At 39.7% G+C, this 19955-nt stretch overlaps 2 protein-coding genes across 2 annotated transcripts in view; one reads left to right on the top strand and one right to left on the bottom strand.

Moving 5' to 3' along the window:
* GFM1 (G elongation factor mitochondrial 1) overlaps positions 1 to 19955 on the top strand; it is a 41564-nt gene that overhangs the window by 13568 nt on the left and 8041 nt on the right. Inside the window, exons 9-13 of the mRNA XM_084639001.1 lie at positions 2337 to 2474; positions 3334 to 3435; positions 5079 to 5135; positions 5742 to 5879; positions 7277 to 7359. Of these exons, the coding sequence (XP_084495127.1) occupies positions 2337 to 2474; positions 3334 to 3435; positions 5079 to 5135; positions 5742 to 5879; positions 7277 to 7359 (518 nt within the window). The remainder of the gene's footprint in view (positions 1 to 2336; positions 2475 to 3333; positions 3436 to 5078; positions 5136 to 5741; positions 5880 to 7276; positions 7360 to 19955) is intronic.
* Positions 7395 to 19661, bottom strand: LXN (latexin). Its single transcript, XM_084639002.1, has 6 exons — positions 18842 to 19661; positions 15826 to 15888; positions 14924 to 15101; positions 14281 to 14417; positions 8837 to 8899; positions 7395 to 7737 (listed from the first exon to the last, which is right to left on the bottom strand). The coding sequence occupies exons 1-6, from the start codon at positions 18968 to 18970 to the stop codon at positions 7639 to 7641; spliced, it is 669 nt and encodes a 222-aa protein (XP_084495128.1). The 5' UTR covers positions 18971 to 19661; the 3' UTR covers positions 7395 to 7638.

The following is a 19955-nucleotide window of genomic DNA, read 5'->3' as shown; positions in this document are numbered from 1 at the left end:
ATTAATGTTTCTTTTTCATTTGAGAGGAATTTCTAGTTCAGCAAGAACAATTGAGGCACAGGGCATTTCCTGGGAGAACTGATGGATTAAGTAAGATTTATCTGCACTGGGCCATTAATGGCAGCTTGTCATTAATCCCCAGGAAATGTCCTAGGCAGGGATGGTTATTGGTTTTGTAAATGAAACATACTAGAGTTTTGTTTAAAAGTTTTCTGGTAAATATGTCTATTTGTCCATATGACACATTTGTTACGTGGCTGAGCTAAGGATTTCTAGCAGATGGATGGCTGGTACATTAGCCAGTTGACTTCAATTGTTTGAGTTTTTCATTTATCTTTTTCATGCTGCCAACATCTGATCCCAGCTGACTGACTTAGAGTGTTGAATACAGCTTCTGTTAATCACCTTAAAGACATACTGTACCCACATTCATTATTTGTGACCTGGGTAGAGAACAGAGCAAACAAAACCAAAGGGATCTGCCATAATGTATATAGCTCAAATCTCTCAAAAGGGGCCGAGGGATAAGAATTCTTCCATTCTGTACAAGGTAGATCTTTAATGCTGTTAATATTAGCACCCTGCGTAAGGCACCACATGTACTCTGGTTGGCTAGCAAAAGAATTTGACTCTAACATTCAGTATGCACTGAATTCTGGGGAAAGACTTTTAAACCAGGTTTTCATTTCATGAGCATAGCTTTGATCTCAAGATGAATTGCCAGGGAAAAGCATTAACAAATGGATGTAAGATGGGGTGAGATGGTGCAGGTATAATTAATCTTGCCTCAGAATTGGGGTGGTTTATGGACTAGATGACCTCTTGAGGTCCTCAGCCTTAAATTTGTGTGATTCTAATTGAGGGTGAAAACATGGATGGCCTCTAATATGTACTACTGTATCTTACCAGAACTGGTAGATCTTATGAGATAGAAGGCAAAAAATAAGAGACATGATCAGGAGGTAGGAATAAAGTGGCAATGAAGCTGATACACTAGGAGGAGAATAGCCAGGACATTGGTTGTTTCTTAGGACAGGCCAAGGAGGTGGTGATGGCCTCTCATTTTGTCCAGTTAGAAAATTTTTACTGTCTGGAAAAAGGGATAGTGGTGTATTGGTAAATGGCAGGTCCTGGTACATGGTGATGACCATGAATAGGATGCTGACAATAGCCCACGTGGTGATGCTGCTGCCCATTGAGTTAAGTTTTTCCACAGAAAAATGCACAAAACAATTGTTGTTTGTTCCAGATAGCTCTCGCTTCTCATTGCTTCTCATCTTAAGATGATTCTGGTTTATTGCAGTAACAATTTTGTAGCTTCAACAGAAGGCTTGAAAACCCCTAATCAGTTCTTTTAGTCCAGACAAACTCATTTAGCCCATTTCTTTGACTCCATTCTGTGCTGTCTTTCAACCTCCATTTTTATCCTTCCCCCTTTCTTCCATTTTGGCTCAGCAAGACTTCTTATCTTAACAATATCTTTGTTGTAACATATTTGTGGGGTCAGCAGCTATCCTGGCTCCCAAAGCCCCATGGAGCTGCTGAGCTCTGGTCTCAGTGCTCCTTTGATGTCTGTGCCTGTTGCCACAGACTGACAAGTAAATCTTTTAAATGGAGATCTTACTATCAGAGATCTAGTTAATAATGACTGTTAGACAATACATTTCTTTATTTTAATAACTTTTTTTCATCCTGCTGTGTCTGAATGCATCTATACATGGGTGAATTTGGAAATTTTAAAACGATTGCATTCCTGATACACATCATGTTTTTTCAAAAGGATTTGATTTTTCCACTTTTTCTGGGTTGAAAGGTGTTACCTTCCTTCTCTGTGGTTGGAACGGAACTGTAGCTGAAAAGTTTTGCATTCCTTTGATTTATCACCGATATTTTCAGAGGGAAATGTTATGTTCCTGTGAAAAGCTGGAAAAGGGGGTGGGTTTGTGTATGTGTGAGAGGGAAAATAAGGCTTAAAATGAAAACGTGGTTGCATCTTTAATTAGAGTAGTGACAGAGACCTCTGGCATATGAGACATTACCATCTGGATTGTTGCTAGGATGCTGTGGCATACGTTTTAGCGAGCAAGCTTTTGGAATGGTGAGTTGGGGAGGTAGGAAACTCCTCAGGAGATGCCAAATTCTACCCCAGAGTTGAGAGAAGGTTTGACTGTTTTAGAAATTTAGATGAAATTCTTTTTGATGTATAATTTCAAACTAATAAACCCAAATTAATGGTCCTTTAGCAACAGCCAGAGTAGAGTGCATGTAGAGTAGCAGTGCTGTTGACTCTCATGGTGGTTCTAACCTTTATCTCCATTTTTTAATGCCATTTGCAGGCTGGCCGTTTTGGGCAGCTAACGTACATTCGAGTTTATCAGGGGATGTTGAGGAAAAGTGAATACATTTACAACACCAGGACAGGGAAAAAGGTGCGAGTGCAGAGACTGGTTCGCATGCATGCAGACTTGATGGAGGTAAGTGTAGGAACTAGAACTAGAGGAAAATGTTTGGATGCTGTTATCTGTCCTTCAAGCTTTTTTGAAAAGTTGAGGTGCTTGTTCAGCATCTCAAAATAAAGCAACACAGGGCAAAATTCTGCTCTCGCTTGGCCCAGGTTACCCTATTTCCTTTAGTAGAGTTCTAAAGGTAGAACTGGAAATTTAAAATCTACTCCATTGTATTTTTTTTCCCCATTGAGTTGGACGATTCTCCACATATGTCTGTTCTCCACCCCTGATGCCTTACAACATGGCTCTTCGCCTTCTGGCTGAAGTAGGCTAGATGTCACTTTCTCCTTTTCAGCTTCCTTACTCATGTCTGTTTTTCAAAGGCTATTTCCTCTCTCTCCCAATGAAATAGCGCTGTTGTGAGGTTTTTAATATAATTCTCAAACTAAAATTTACCTCCCAAAATGCTACAAAAACTACCCCAATCCAGAAAACATGCAGCTGTGGAAAGCAGTAGGTTTGCTTCTAGAGTTCTCGCAACTGTGATACTATGGGCAAGTCAAGATTGCATGAAAGTTAGCAAGCGACATGCTTAGCACCCTTTCTCTTGGGCTAGCTAGTATTGAAACTGAGACCCCTTTATGAATTTGCACTGAAGATCTTCGTGTCAAGTTTGTATCCAGCTGTTTACAGCACATTTTTATCAAAGCTGGAATGTTAAAATAGTTAGACTCTTAAGCCCCTTTTGCAATTTCCAACCCAGTCCTTTTTATCGTAGTTCTTTCCACTTGAAACCAGATGTAGCTGTGTGTGTATATATATCAGATATTCTTTGCCATTTCTTTTCAATACCATGTACATAGCTAACCTGATTTTCTCCTCTTAGGATGTAGATGAAGTTTATGCAGGAGACATATGTGCATTGTTTGGAATTGATTGTGCTAGTGGGGATACATTCACTGATAAAACCAGTACTGACATTTCCATGGTAAGTATAACTCTTTTCATGGACCTGATCCATCACACCTTGGGACTTTATTGGGTTTTTAAGCCACTTTTTCTTACTTTAAATGCTCTGTTTATTCAGACAAAGGATATCTAACTGAAAATAACTTTTAGAAACATTTCTGATGCCAGTTTAGATTCCTTAAAAATGATACAAACGTAAATTGTGGTGTGTATATATGTAGGCATGTATACAAGATATTATACACACATAATACCAAATGTCAGCTCTCAGGAGTAACAGTTAGGTATAATAGGTAAAATGTTGTGTGTGTGTGTCAATGTACATATAAAATTTGGAGTTAAAAACATGGAAGCCAAACCATTTAACTAACTAGGAGACCCACAGTCCAGAAAAAAGGTAATTTCACATTCAAGCAACAGTATTAGAAATATTTTTCTTATAATTACTATATATATTAGAGTACAGTTTTGTCATGGTCTTGAGAGGAACTAATGGAATTTAGTAAGAAAATGGGGAAGGAGTTATAGTGCTTTGAAAATATCTGATAAGGCAAAGTGCTTTAAAGAGAGAGCTTTGAAACTAATGCAGATATGTTGGTGGTTTGTCATGTACAATATATAAAATCATTTATGATCATCATCACTCCCATAACCGCATTGGTCGTTGAGGCACTATCACTGATGAGCAATCAACCATTAAATCATTAGCTTCAGATTTTAAAATCTTTTTGATATACATACAAGAATTGTAACTAGTCAGTTTTCTTTACTGTGTTTGAAATGATGTTAGGTCAGAAGGATTCTTGGTTCTAATACATATCCACTTGTGGCAATGTTTTTCCAGTTTTATAATTCAATTAAAAAAAAATCCTCCCCATCACCTGAAACATAAACCTGTACAAATGTCACTCACTTATACTTGCAAAAAATATTTGAATACATTGTATATATGAAAGTGTCATGCTTACCTCATCCCACTGTCCTTCAGCAGTTATTGCATAAGGTTTGAGCTTGGCAAATGGGCAAGTTCTTATGCCTTTCCTTCCACCTTAGTACTCTTCTTTCCTTCCTTAGGAGGGTTGGTGGTGATCAGGGTAGTATTCTAGTATAGATTTAGATCGCTTCCATGCACACCCTTCATTCCCAATGCCGTAAAGCTTGAGCCCAAACTACACACAATAGAGAGTGGGTCAAGGACAGAGTGACAGCCTTAAATCTGAATTTTCCTAGCTTTGTAATTGTAAGAACATAACATTATTTTAATTTAACTTTTACCTAGGGATATGAATACCTGTTTAAAAAGTTAAACGTTTAAATGATTAAAATTATATTGTTTAACCGCTTCACTGATTAAAGGGAGAGGGGCTAGGGCTGCTGTAGCTGGGGCTGCTCCGGCCAGCGCAGCTAGGACGGGGCTGGAGGTTAACGGTTAGGGTTGGTTAACCAGGAAGACTAATGCTTACCAGTTAACCATTTAGTATTTTGTATCCCTACTTTTACCATGTTAGATGTAAATCTGAACAAAACCATGTTATAAAAATAGTCACTTTTGTTCGGAACGCATAGTCCCTGAGACCAAAACTTCAGTTTTCTGCTATAATTGCATTGCCAGCTGTACTGAAACTTGTTTATTTGGTAACTGTTCCTTTTTAACTACTACAGGAATCGATTCATGTCCCTGAACCTGTCATTTCAGTAGCCATGAAGCCTTCCAACAAGGTAAGAGCCTGTCAATCAAATTTAAAGCCAATAATATAAAACTTTCTGTCTGAGTTCCCCTCCCCTATCATTCTACTTTTGTCATTTTGCAGTTTATTGAGGGAAACACTCTGGATTTGTCTATGCTGTGAAAATGAGTGGTGTCTTAAAACATGTTATCTGATGCATTTATCAACATTTATTTGCAACTCAAATTGTTTAACATATGAATTAAATGTTAGCTGGCCCTGATTAACTGTAGGGATTTATCTACATTAAGAAAAGGCTATCCGCTAAATCAAGGTAAAAGGTGATAACCTGCACGTTCATGAAGAAAAAGATTGGGGTTAGCTAACGCTGCCCCAGTCATGACCTCTTTTCCTACTCTAGAGGTGTTCCTGCTTTGTGGTATGGCACATGCAGGCACACTTGCAAGAGTTTGGAGAATGAACCTGATTGTAAGTTTATGGATCTGTTTGGGATGGCAAATCCATAGACCTCTTATTGGGAGGAAACAGTGCTAGCTAGTTAAGATGAACTTTTCAGACCTTTCTATCATTTGCTGTTTATAGAATGTTGAATAAAGTGGTTAATTTATTTTGCATGTGTGTAATTTTTTTTTTTTAGAATGACCTAGATAAATTTTCAAAAGGCCTGAACCGGTTTACAAGAGAAGATCCTACCTTTAGAGTCCACTTTGACAATGAGAGCAAAGAGACCATTGTTTCTGGAATGGGAGAGCTGCACTTGGAAATCTATGCTCAGGTGATTATAAAAACTGAATCTGAGACGCATGCAGTTGAGTCTTGGCTGGGGAAAGTATTGCTCTTTATGTTCTGCCCTAGAATATTGTGTAGTGTTGCTGTGCACTTTTAAAAACATCTGCAGCAATCTTTCTTGTAGGTGGGCTAAGTAATCACAAAATAGAGGCCCTGATTCTGCAGTTGTGAATCACTATGCTTGTGTGGTGCTAACAGGAAGAGTTTGGGTGGAAAGCTGTTTTGAGATTTCAAAGATTTCCCACTGCACATTGGGATGAAACACATCTTTTGACATGTGTTGCCAAAAAAAAAGTCAGCAGCCAGTAGCCTAGTAGTTGGGGCAGTCACCTGGGATGACTTGGGCATAAGTCTAAATTCATGGCGTGAATTAGGCAGAGCAGGGATTTGAACCAAGGTCTTTTTCACATTCTGGGTGACAGTTCCAATCACACCCATCCTGGATTTGAGAAACCTTGATGAAAGTATCGTCAAAACTGACCTTTTCCTGTGAAAACATCCATTTTGATGAATTGGCATTTTCCAATGAAAAAACGTTTCATTGAAAAATTCCTGACCAGCTGTACTACCAGTGCTCTGCAAAAGTGCACGATTCCACTTGTTTAGATCCAGTGGAGGGTGGGGGCCACAGTTCATAAAGGATTTTTGGATCTCCAGAATGAAAAGCACTAAAATATTAATGTAAATAATTATTGGCTGCTTAAGCTCAGCATTTAATAAATGTCTAGATATAGATATTTGTACATTTCTTAGTAATCTTTTATTGGCGTTAATAGTTTTAGTTGAAGGCTTTCTATCATCTTAAAAATCAGACTTTGGTCTGAAATTTTTTACCTGTTAGTACAAACACCACCTAAGATTCCTATAATTAAAATTTCAGAAGAGCACTTTCTTCCCTATTTCCTCATTTTGTACATTTGACAGCCTTTTGTTTACAGTGAATGTCACCATAGTCAGTTTCCCCTGTTTAGCAACAGAAAGAAGAAAAAGCTCTAAGAGTTATCAAAGGAAAATGGGTTGTAAAACTAATTGGCAGGAACATCTGGAGTCTGTATGGGGTTATTCCCTTAAAACTAGTTTTGACTTGAAAAAAAAGTATGGTATTTCAAGATGATAGTGTCCCTTTAACAATTTTATATAACAATAAATGGAGCTGGCATTTTAAAGAATATAAAAAATCTTGTACAGCTTAAATCTGAATAAGAATGTTGCTGTTACCTGTATTGCGGAACACTTGTAGTTCAGAAATTACTGTTCCTAAACCAGGATTATATCAGAATGACAGTGACACGCAGTTTGTTTTTTCAGACTACTTTAATGACTGTGATCAAAGACATTGTCACTGACAGGAACAGTCCTGAATTTTTTCTGATTTCTCTGCAGCGAATGGAAAAAGAATATGCTTGTCTTTGTACCATGGGAAAGCCTAAAGTTGCCTTTAGAGAGAGCATAACAGCACCTGTACTGTAAGTATTTTCTCTATCCAGCATAATACACCAAATTAGCCAAGCACTGAGACATTTTATTATACCTTCATCACAACATTTACACTACAGAGAAGAAATACATAACACTTATTTTGATTTAGTTGGGCATTAAGTAAATACACATGGTAGGAATAGAGGGTTTCACTGAGTGAGTGAGGCTATTGTTCATCTCTTAGTCTATCTATACAGCTGCCTGCTTATATGACTTCTCCGTCACCATAGCTTCTGAGCATCTATTATTGCCATCTAGATATGCTTCTAGTCCTGCTCTGCATGTTTTGGCTGACAGCTGTTCTTTATTACTTTAACTCCATGCTGTGGATGCCAAAGAACTTGCATTTGCCAAGGAATAATTTCCTGTGAATAAAAAAATACATAACATACTGGAGAAGACTTGAAATTTTCTTAGAACAATACTGAACTAGAATACCAATTGCTGTTTAAGAAACAAAAACAAGTGCAGGACTGCAAAAGAAACAAAAACTGTGCTTTGTACTGCAGTTAGTTGGCTAATTCTTTTCAGGACCTTCCCTCCCCACAGATGACTGAAGTATGGTATGTACACGCGATGCAAATATTAATGGAGATGCAGTGGGTGTCTGAACAGTAATATTTGTAATGAGAGGGGAATCTCTTGTTATCTGTGTATGATTTAATACTGAATTGCAGTATCTAAAGCTTTGAGTCTAAAACTTTTTCCCTAAATCAAATGCAAATTATTTTCTTTGTAAAAAAAGATTTACCTGGGACAGAGTACTGTGTAGTAAGATGGTGCCAGGTGTAAGATGGTGCCATTTTGGGAACCTAAGGTGCTGCTGCCAGTGCCATGCCCAGTGTGGAGGGTAGCTCCATGGCCTGATCCAAAAGCTCTTTGTGGACCTTGCCCTTATGCTGGTTGGGTACACTGCTTTCATTCCTCCTAGCCTCTCCCTCATGTCTCTGGTCATCTTGTTCTGTGCCCAAATTGCTCCAACACATGAGCATTTTGGTCCTTGTGAGGGTGTTAAAGCAGATTAGGATGTTTTTGGCTCCTTCAAACATGGCCAGAAAGGGGAAGGGGTCCACCCTAGCAATAATTTGCCCTTGATGGAGAGATCTGAGAGCAGCTGCTCAAAGAACCTCCTCCACCTCACAGGAAAGGCCCAGGAATTTCACCCTTTTCTCTTTAGTTTTTGTAGTCAATTAGAATTATAACCAAAGAATTTAAGATCCCTGAAGCCCTGACATAAGCAGAGACCCTTGGTCTGCTACCTGCATACAAATCGAGGCAGAGTACTCTGGAGAATACAGAGTGGAAAGAGTGGTCTAGCCCTGTCATGCAGCCAATCTACTGGTCCAACCACCAGGGCAAAGGGGGAACACGTCACTGTCAGTCTGTCTAATGTGGAGGGTTCTAGAAAGACAATTCATAGGTAGTAATGTTATTTTCCCTTTTGCTTGATGATAAAACTTTTACCTGTGACACAAAATCATGAAGTAGGACAGTGTAGTCAAATTCCAAGTAATCATCGTTTCTTTTCTAGAACCACGTAAAGACAAGACAATAAGGACTGAGATTTTGTTACCTTTTCATTAATAAAACAGTCATTTAGTTGTACTTGGCAGCAATAAAATGCCCAAAATATTACAAAAGAGTAATGAATAAAACAGATGAAACATAGTTTTGCTCTATGCTGTACTTCATTTAACAACAGAATAACATCTGAAAGGCAGAACAAAAAGTTTAACGCCACACTGATTGCTCAAACAGCTCTGTTTATAAAGTCAGGCATGACTAATGTTCTCTTTCAGGGGAAATATTGGGTTTATTTTCCAAAACAACTTAACTTTTTTAGTGTTGACTCATTTTCCATTTACTTATGTTGCTATAGAGACTCTTTCCTTTGGTTGTGTTTAGATTTTTTTGACTGTGAATAATTTAGGGTTTGGAAGAAGAAGCAAAGTTGAGCAATTGGTCATTTAAGAAAATCCAAAGTGACATGGAAATGGTAAGCAGCAGAAGCTAGTACATATTTTAGGGAAAGCAAATCTTGCTATAAAAATACCTGATTTGGGAAACTAGCAGTTGCAATCAGTTGGATTAGTCCTCCAACCCACAGATATTGCTGTTCATAATGTAATCTTGGATGGGAGAACACTATGCTGGATGGAATCCCATAGAAGTTCTGTTTCTGTTGATACTAAACATTTTTACCATACATCTTGTTTCAAGCGTAACAAATGTTTGCATGTGCCATGGTCCAGTCAACTGGGGCCGTTAATCACTATGTCCATAATATATGAATATTTCAAGGCCAGATCTAATCTGAAAGGTGTTAGAATTCAGAGAAATTGTATCCTCTTGCATAAATGTTGGGTATAGGTGTTTGAACTTCACCATGCAGAGATATGAAAAAATTGTTCCCTTAGTTGAAGAGGTTAGAGGAAGCATGGGGGTGTAGCCTCCCAACTCCAGGGATCTGTGCGAAAGGGAACTCCCTCACGGCTGCTCCTGTGGCCTGTCATCAGCCTCTAAGACCCTACAGCACATGCATTTCTGCAGGTTTCCAAGGAAGAGGGAAATGATACTTCGGTGTTGGCATTCCACACACTCAATAAGGATCTCTTCTGCTTGCAAGAAGAGACAGTAGGGCTCCGGTCTCTTTATTACTCCTTCTGTACAGATGCATTTTTACACCTAATAGTGGTGAATAGAGTGGGACTTTTCAAAAGCCAATCTTTAAAAAAGGGAAGAAGGAAGATCCTGGGAACTACAGGCCAGTCAGCCTCACCTCAGTCCCTGGAAAAATCATGGAGCAGGTCCTCAAAGAATCAATCCTGAAGCACTTGCATGAGAGGAAAGTGATCAGGAACAGCCAGCATGGATTCACCAAGGGAAGGTCATGCCTGACTAATCTAATCGCCTTTTATGATGAGATTACTGGTTCTGTGGATGAAGGGAAAGCAGTGGATGTATTGTTTCTTGACTTTAGCAAAGCTTTTGACACGGTCTCCCATAGTATTCTTGTCACCAAGTTAAGGAAGTATGGGCTGGATGAATGCACTATAAGGTGGGTAGAAAGCTGGCTAGATTGTCGGGCTCAACGGGTAGTGATCAATGGCTCCATGTCTAGTTGGCAGCCGGTATCAAGTGGAGTGCCCCAAGGGTCGGTCCTGGGGCCAGTTTTATTCAATATCTTCATAAATGATCTGGAGGATGGTGTGGATTGCACTCTCAGCAAATTTGCGGATGATACTAAACTGGGAGGAGTGGTAGATACGCTGGAGGGGAGGGATAGGATACAGAAGGACCTAGACCAATTGGAAGATTGGGCCAAAAGGAATCTGATGAGGTTCAATAAGGATAAGTGCAGGGTCCTGCACTTAGGACGGAAGAACCCAATGCACAGCTACAGACTAGGGACCGAATGGCTAGGCAGCAGTTCTGCGGAAAAGGACCTAGGGGTGACAGTGGACGAGAAGCTGGATATGAGTCAGCAGTGTGCCCTTGTTGCCAAGAAGGCCAATGGCATTTTGGGATGTATAAGTAGGGGCATAGCGAGCAGATCGAGGGACGTGATCGTTCCCCTCTATTCGACATTGGTGAGGCCTCATCTGGAGTACTGTGTCCAGTTTTGGGCCCCACACTTCAAGAAGGATGTGGATAAATTGGAGAGAGTCCAGCGAAGGGCAACAAAAATGATTAGGGGACTGGAACACATGACTTATGAGGAGAGGCTGAGGGAGCTGGGATTGTTTAGCCTGCAGAAGAGAAGAATGAGGGGGGATTTGATAGCTGCTTTCAACTACCTGAAAGGGGGTTCCAAAGAGGATGGCTCTAGACTGTTCTCAATGGTAGCAGATGACAGAACGAGGAGTAATGGTCTCAAGTTGCAGTGGGGGAGGGTTAGATTGGATATTAGGAAAAACTTTTTCACTATGAGGGTGGTGAAACACTGGAATGCATTACCTAGGGAGGTGGTAGAATCTCCTTCCTTAGAGGTTTTTAAGGTCAGGCTTGACAAAGCCCTGGCTGGGATGATTTAACTGGGAATTGGTCCTACTTTGAGCAGGGGGTTGGACTAGATGACCTTCTGGGGTCCCTTCCAACCCTGATATTCTATGATTCTATGATTCTATGAAAAGCGCCTAAATGCGTTAGGAGCACAAATCCCACTGATTTCAAGATCTCAAGTCTGTAAGGTGTGCTAACAAGGAAAATAACTTGTAAATGAAATTATGTTAATAGGGTAAGATATGCCAGGCACTGCAGGAAGTCTCACCATGGTAACATGTTATAAGAGATGGGTGTGGACAGCAGAATACACAAAAACAGACTAAGGTCTAAGGATAAAGTGAAACCTGATAATTTGCCAGTAATTTCTTATCTCTGTATGAAGGGAACACAGCACAGATCTGAAATTTAATCTAATTTAAGTGTTATATAGTGTCTGCTTTTCCCTGTTCTAAAACTTATCTGTTGCAGACAGTTGTTAAAATCCACACATAATCCACTCCTGCTCCAAGTCAGCCATCAGAGGGAGAAAAACTAATTAACAAATTCTGTTCCCAGAATGATACAAACATCACTGAAGTGATGATGCTCAGGTGATTAGTCTTTATCCCCATTCTGTCACAGTTTTTCATTCCCAAAGTGAGTTTGTGACTGCATTCCTTTCGCACATACAACCTCAGCTGAGTTAATTGGACATATTGAATATCCAAGGCTGGGCTTTGAAAATGTAGTCTAAACAACTAAGGGACCATTGTACAACAGCGTGATCCTAAATGATATGCCAGTTGTGGTTATTCTGAATGTCAGGTCCTATTCTGCATTTCAGTGTCCAGGATTAATGTGTTTGAATTTTAAGTTGTCTCGCAGTAATTGCAAAAAAGAAACCATATTTCTTCTCAGCAAGCAGACAATAGAAGCAGGGAGTCAACAGATTTCCACTTGCCTAAATACCATCTATGGTTTTCCTAAGGAAACGTATACTCAGACAAATTGAGTGAAGTCTCTTTCTGGTAAGAAATCCCCAGGGTCTTTTGGCTGTGGCAGATGGATTACTTTTGACTAACTTGAAAAGCTATAATTTGTTTTGGCAGCCACAGGTCATGTACTTCTAAATGGCTTATGGCACATCAAGATCAATTCAGTAAGGAGAGACTTTCAATGGGCAATCAGAGTAATAAGGATAAAACATGAAATAACATCTACATGTTTTGGCCCTTCCCTTAGGGACCATCACCTTGCTTTTCCTGCATTTTATTTTCTTGTCAAACTTAATCAGTGATCACTATACCATATAATCCTGTGAACATTAACTAGCTAATAATGTACTGCTTTAACGAGCTGGATGGCTGCTTCTGCAGCAGAAGTAATTATAATATGAATCATATTAATAATGGCCCTCTTTCAATTATATAGTTTTAAAAGAGAAGAATTCAGAAAGCATTTCCCAACTATATAACTCTTTCAAGGTATGGGCTGCTTGAGTATTCTTTTAAGACGCATGTGCTTTAGTGAAATGAAATGTACAGAAATTAATAAAAGCAAATATAGCAAGAGCAAGGTTAAAAATAATATTTGGTGATATTAAATTAAGAATTAAACTGAGACTTGATCCCTTCTTTGAATATCCTTTTAGGTAAATTAACAATGGTTGAAGACTTGAGTGTTACAAACCAGTACAAACATAGATGGATTTTGATCTTATTGGAATTGAGATGAAGCCCATTGCTATTTGTCCAAACTCAAATAGTATAGAGATGTCAAACACTATTACTGTGACTGACTGTGATACTGTAGTGTAGACTGAAAGATAAAGGAGAGTATTTTGATATTGTGCAGATGTAAGACAACTGTAAATTGGACCTACAGAGAATATAAATGAAGGGAAGGAAAGAAAAGTAATAGAAACCCCAATCAAATGAAGTGACTAGACCAGAGATAAAATGTCAAAAGACTTATAACTAATAAACTTGCAATAGTGTAAGTACCAAGAAACTGTATGAGAAATGGAGCAAAATTAAATTAATGAAGAGAAGATCTAGGAGAATATTCCAGTCATCGAGCAGGTGCATTGTTTTGCTAGAGCAGAAAAAATATTTACTGGTTAAAAGTGCAACAGACCAAGAAATTCATAGGAATGGTTTAAAATAGAAATCTTTTTAATTACTTTTGCTTTGACTCAATCCTAGAGGTATGCTTTTCATATGAGGGGTATGGATCATAGGTGTAGGTTGGCCTGTGCCATAAAGCAGTTCAATTTTCTGCCTGGAGCATGTCCTTTGACATACTAGCTATTTGGGGGGATTAGGAGTGGGCAGGTTTGCTTCTTTATTGATGCACTCTTTGATAGTGATATCTAATTGCATCCATTGTATGAGTACTCCAGTAACAGGGTCGAAAAAACATGCGATCACATGCATATGCATGAATTCAAAAATTGGGACACTGAATATTAAATTCCAGAAACACCTTGGTACTAATGCCATGATGATTGTGGCATACCTAGAGAGAGCAAGCTGTCCTGTTATGTTCAGTGTCCTGAATTTTTTTTAGGTATTGATATGTAAATGCATATCAACTTTGAGGTGCAAAGGATAGAGAAAATAAGGAATAGGTCAGTCAATATGTACATATAAGACTGCTATCTTATACCCTAATCAGGGTAGGAAATTGTCTACACAATTTTGTGAATGGTGAGCAAAGAACCCATTTAAAATCTTGATATTGTCCAAATCTATCAGATTCACAGAATCTGTTCCACTGTAGACCTTAAATCTGAATGTATATGTTTCTACTTATCCTCCAGCAATCTATAGTTTTAACAATGGAGTATCCTTACATAGCAGCTTCTCTGAATTTATTCCTAATTATCATCATCATCCCAGTGCATTGATAGGTGCATTACTTACCACCTGCCTGACATCTCTGATATGAACCAAATTGTACAATGTGTTTTCAGTTGAGTTCTGCCATATTATATAACCACAGGCCACCCGGGCTAGATGGCTGATGGGCTCCATTTCTGGTGACATGTTGCCATAATTGTCTGAGAACCAAAGCAAATAATCTGTATTAAATGTGTGAAAATCTGACAATTTGAAACTCATTCAATCTCACCCTAGTGGATAGGATACTGGACTAGGAGGCAGGAGACCTGGGTTCTATTCTTTGCTCTACTGCACATCTGCTGTGTGACCTTGAGCAAGGTCTGTTTCTCCTTCTACCCTTTTCTATTTAGATGGTAAACTGTTCAGAACAGGGATTATCTATTCCAGTGTTTAAGTACAGAGCTTTGCACAATGATGGCCTGGTCTCAGTTGGGGCCTCTAGCAGCTACTGTAATGGTTAACAACAGTAATGAGCCATACGTTTTTAAAGCAAAGCAACTAGCCTAATAAGTATTCAGGGAAAGAGGAATTTAAAAAAAAAAATGAGTCAATCTCAGCACATGCAAAACAAATGAATGCTTGCTGCTGCTATGCTTGACACTAGAGTTTGAATGAAGGAAGTGAACGTTTCTGCCAAAATCCTTCCCCCACCCCATCTTCATACCTGGAATATTTTGTGCAACCAACGGTTCTTGAAGGCTCTTGATTCTGTTGTAAAATTTGTTATCTGCTTCATTTGTGTTCTTCCCAAGTTCTCCTTCCACTGTAAAATGCACTTGTGGTGCAGTACGTTGGTTGCCCAGAAGATAAAGAATTTCAGCAGTGCAGTTAATGGCGTTGTCCTGTTACAGAAATAGTTATATGGATTTAATCCATTTTAATAAAGTAAAATAGACAGTTAATATGTAGAAAACTCCACAATGCATCTATTTTATTGTTTTATGTATTAGCTATTTTTTCTGCAAGTCTGATGTGTGTGAGGCTGTGCAGACATTAAGATTAAAGCAGGGTCAAAATCATAATTACCCTTAAAATATATTCACAAACTTTCTGTGTAGTTTATATAGAACATGTCAAAGCTATATATTTAGTGATGGTGCTTTCCCTTTTATATCAATTTGACACAGTATTTTGCTTGTTATTTAGCTAGAGAAATCTATTCAAATGAGGTCTGCAATTTGAAGATGTTATCTAACTCACAGTGGCTGACACTAAGGCATCCTTGTTTTTAATATGCTAATTGCCTTTCTCAACCAATTGCCATACCATGGTATTGTACAGCAAAAAGTGACTTTTCAGGGCTTTCATGGTGCAAAAACTGGCTGTTTCGTATTTTGGTTAAATCCAGTCCTATGGCCTCATTAGCAATGAAGGGAGCTCTGAAATTTGTGTATGGTGCTCCAATTTTACAACCAGATCACTTTCAAATGATTATTTACTGGTACTGGCTAGAAGCCCCAACAGAGAGCAGCGCTCCATTAATCTACGTGCTGTCTACATGTATAAATTAAAAGATGATTCTTGCCCTAAAGAATCCACAATTCAAGTATATAAAGCAGAACTCACCTTGAGGAGGAGATCTTCTATTGAAAATTTAAGGTGGTATTTGTGCCCAACATCAGGAATGTCCTAAAGTGAGGAAATATTTTTTTAAAAGTTAAACTGTTCTGTCTTTAATCCTCCTTATTTCTGTACCTGATGGAGATTGTTCAGGTTATTCCTGTGAAGTATGACAATGCACAGTACCACTCTGTACAGTACATATTTAACGCTTATCTTTTGTGTACATGTGACCAGACTTAAAGCTAAGTCATTTAATACACAGCACCATCGTTCCTGATGTCACATCTGGTTAGTTATCCATGGTCCAGCTTAGTTAAAGTCCTATTGGGTTAAATACATCCAGTTCAGAGGTCCTATCTGTCACATAAAACCCATTCTCACTGCTCTTAAGCACTACAGTATTATAAATAATTGCCTTGTGAGGACCACGTGCATTGGGTGACTTTCACCCTCCAGGAATTAAGAACTGTATATAGTCTTAAAGTATTTGAGCTGTAAAATGAAAACACTACAGAATATCATACTTATCCTCAAGTCTAAGCTGTTTGTGTTCTGGAACATGGTACAGTCTCAATCAAGGACAGCTCTGTGCTGAGAGAGTCCCAGCTGTTCTGATCGTAACCATGACACTATCTTTCCAGCGAAGCATGCTTAAATGAGGTTCTTGGTGGAAAGATGGTAACTGATTCCTTGGCCAATACAGAGAGAGCCTAAAATCCCATCAGTACAGTAGCAGAAGTGTTGGGGGCATAGTTACTACACAGCAGTCCTTTCCCTCTCCTCAACTGTGTTAAACATGTTTCATACTAGCATTATAGGTGGAATAAAACCATGTACCTGAACTGTGCTACCTCCTTGGGCACTAGCAAGGCTGCTGCACAGGTTGGAACATAGTTCATTCTTACCTACACTGCAAGACTAAACCCTGTTTTAATCACATTGTAACCAGGTATCTCAGCACAATAAATGGTATAGTACAGGAAGTGTTGAACTGGAGAACAATCTTTGCAAGAAGTTATCACCACCAGGTTATTTATGCTTTCTCTGCTGCTTTGATCTGATATAAAAGGACATTGTCTGGGGAGAGGGCAGTGCAGATGTAAAAATAGCTTTATCTCCATACTTCAGAACTACAAAAAAGAAAATGGGCACAAGCTAATTCTTATTCTTCAGACTGTGCCAGTAGTGGGGGCAAGGCCACTTAAGACATCTTTGAGCAACTGGTGTGTGGGACATTTGAGCAGATCTGTCCCAACTATTATCTGTAAGAACAATGAAGAAAAAGCTCAAAGCTGTGACAAACAGGTTTATTAATACTTAGCATTTATATTGTGGTCCATTTTTCAAAATGCACAAACAGTGACTAATCCTCACTACACGCTTGTGGAGAATTGTTTCAGTGTTAGTCAAGTCACTTGTCCAAGGCAACATCGTTATCAAGAGTCAGGATTGGAATTTGGGAGCTCCTGGCTTCCTGATGTGCTCAATCCAGTAGACAATTCAGCCTACTTATCAAATAGATGTTTGTGCAGCATAAAGCAGCAGTTTTGGTTATTGATATGTAAATTAATCTGTAACTCAAGTTACTAAAGGCACAGTCTCAAAGGTGACTTTCATCCATGCATAGTAGTCTCCTAAAGAGCAGAGTTGAATTGAAAATGAGAGAGAGTAAGGCAAATTAAGGGTTAATGCAATTCAATCTGGAAAGAATCCACGGTTCTGTTACTTGTGGAGCCAGACCTGGAATAACTACAGGTATCAACAATGATCCTTTCTGGATTGAGGAGAGCTACAGAATTTCTGTATGGCAGGAAGAAACTCTTGAACAATGACTTAATCATTTGTCAGTGCTTTATGGTGACAGGTAGAATGGATAGGGGAGCTGATCTCAGTGGAGAACTTGAAACCAAGTCTCCTAAATTCTTAGGCCCTCTTCATTGTTGTGACCCAAACAGGACAATAGCTTGGCTTATTTTCAGTACTGACAATGCCAAGCATTGAAAAATCCTGAGCCAAGCCTTACTGAAATCCATGAGATCTTAAATTATAAATTTGGCATTCTTTTTATTTGTCTTGTGGTGGTAGTAATGGCTTATGTTTCCAGGCTTTTCTTTGCAACCATGAGGGCTATGTTATTTTTTTTTAATGAAAGCTGAGAACTGTGTGACTCCAGGAACTGAGGCTTTAGGCAAAACACCAAATACAGCAAAAAGAAAAGGAGTACTTGTGGCACCTTAGAGACTAACCAATTTATTTGAGCATGAGCTTTCGTGAGCTACAGCTCACTGCATCGGATGCATACTGTGGAAACTGCAGAAGACATTATATACACAGAGACCATGAACCAATACCTCCTCCCACCCCACTCTCCTGCTGGTAATAGCTTATCTAAAGTGATCACTCTCCTTACAATGTGTATGATAATCAAGTTGGGCCATTTCCAGCAATACTCAGGATAAAAGCAGGAGCCAGGGTAACAGTAGTTTTACCTGTGTAGACACTTTTTTTTTTTTTAAGCCATAGCAGAGAACCATAACTTAGCCTAAATCCTCCTGGGTTAAAACTTGGTCTTATGTGGGATCAATATTTTAACATTAGAAGATTAAGTCTATGTGATTTAAAGATATATTTTAATGTCCTGACAGACAAGAAAGACTAAAGGAGACTATAATATGGCTATTTGGTAGCATAGTTGCTGCCGGCTGGTAAATGCTCAGTTACAGCACTTCTGCAAAGGAACATCTCTGGTAGGAGCGTGACGCTGCTACGGGACTCCGCCGGGGTGGGAAACAGGCCTCTCCCTGCCCAGGCTCTGTATCGGCACTAAATCAGCACTGAGCAGAGGAGTGGGGAGTGGCTCTGGAGCAATTCCTTACACCACAGGCGGCACGGAAACTAGGCTAGCTCCGCCCTACATGCCCTAAATGCGCTGGGCTGTATCCAGCTTTCCAGACCCGGACTAATTCGGTCTAGTTCATGTGCCAGGGAGTTTCTAGCCAGCCCCTCCTCACACACTCACCTCCCTGCTGGCTTTGGTCACCTTCTGCACCATAAAAATCTTACTGGGGCTGCCGTGCTGGTAGTTGATGTAGTTGACGGCTACGGCGGCCGCTCTGGTCGCCGGGTAGTGGGTCGGGGGGATCTCCATGGAGCAGGGCGCTTGACTCGCTAGCACAAGCGGGAAGGCTGAGGCCGGCGCAGAGGTTGCGAGTGTACGATCCCTTCAGCTGCCGCTCCCGCGAAAGCCGGAAGCGGCCGCTGCAGCCTCCGCGCTGAGGGGCCCGGCTGCTGCATGTGCAGCACTGGGCACTGCGGGTCAGGCGCCTTGTTTCGGGGCAACGGGAGCAGCTGTGTTCTACTTTCGCTTTTGCGGAGGAGGGGTGAGGAGCCGCAGCAGCTGGGGCAGGCTGATGCGGGAGGCTGGAAGGGGTGTGTGTGTGTGTGAGACGCTATACATCACAATCCTTCTTCGCAAATACTGCCCCTAAAGTGAACACTGACAGCGTGGGCTTCTAGTAGTGGGACTAGGCACGTCTGTGATCAGCCCTGTGTCAGCTTCCCCTTGAGTGCCTGTTTCATAAATCCAGTCTCTGCTGTTACAGGCTTTCTTGTTAATACATTTTATTAGGCAAATTCACTTTTGGAGCTTATTCTGCCACTAGAAGCCCCACCAGTGCATCCTTGTTAGCATGAGGGACTGCCTGGATCATCCATGCTTAAACAGCTAGTGCTTTATGAAAAATTCGAATTTCTGTTTCACAGAAATGTCTATATTTTTCTTCATTCTCTGTTATAAGTGTCATTTGCATGACAACTGTCTAACCAGTTAATCCTGTCAAGGTTTTCTTTACCTATCTGAACATCTCAGACATTTATTGACAACCCAGTTTTTGCATCCAAAAAAACTAATGTCACAGTTGAGGATTATGACTTCAAGTGGAGATTAGACAGCGAAAGAAAATGAATTTGGGGCCGCAAAAGGGTTCTGATTTTCATGCTAATATCCCATATGGGTGTCTGTCAGCTATGTTTTGTTTTTAATATAGACTATTTTGGAGCATTTGGACTGCAGTGACCTATAAAGTAGAATCCTGTCTGTTTTTACTCTCATGTGGGTCCTTGAATATTTTTGG

Source organism: Lepidochelys olivacea (genome assembly GCF_965140295.1).
Source record: "Lepidochelys olivacea isolate rLepOli2 genome assembly, chromosome: 9".
In the NCBI taxonomy this organism is placed as follows: Eukaryota; Metazoa; Chordata; order Testudines; family Cheloniidae; genus Lepidochelys; species Lepidochelys olivacea.
The sequence above is the reverse complement of the archived record's forward strand: the minus strand, read 5'-3'. Positions and strand labels throughout refer to the sequence as shown.

What these genes read in the sequence shown, in the direction of transcription:
- LXN (XM_084639002.1), bottom strand. Translation starts at nt 18,970, where the DNA reads ATGGAGATCCCCCCGACCCACTACCCGGCGACCAGAGCGGCCGCCGTA. An exon ending in TGACCAAAGCCAGCAGGGAG is followed by an intron (nt 15,889 to 18,841) that starts GTGAGTGTGTGA and finishes TCCTCACTTTAG; the next exon opens with GACATTCCTGATGTTGGGCA. An exon ending in TTCATGATTTTGTGTCACAG is followed by an intron (nt 7,738 to 8,836) that starts GTAAAAGTTTTA and finishes TTTTATTCACAG; the next exon opens with GAAATTATTCCTTGGCAAAT.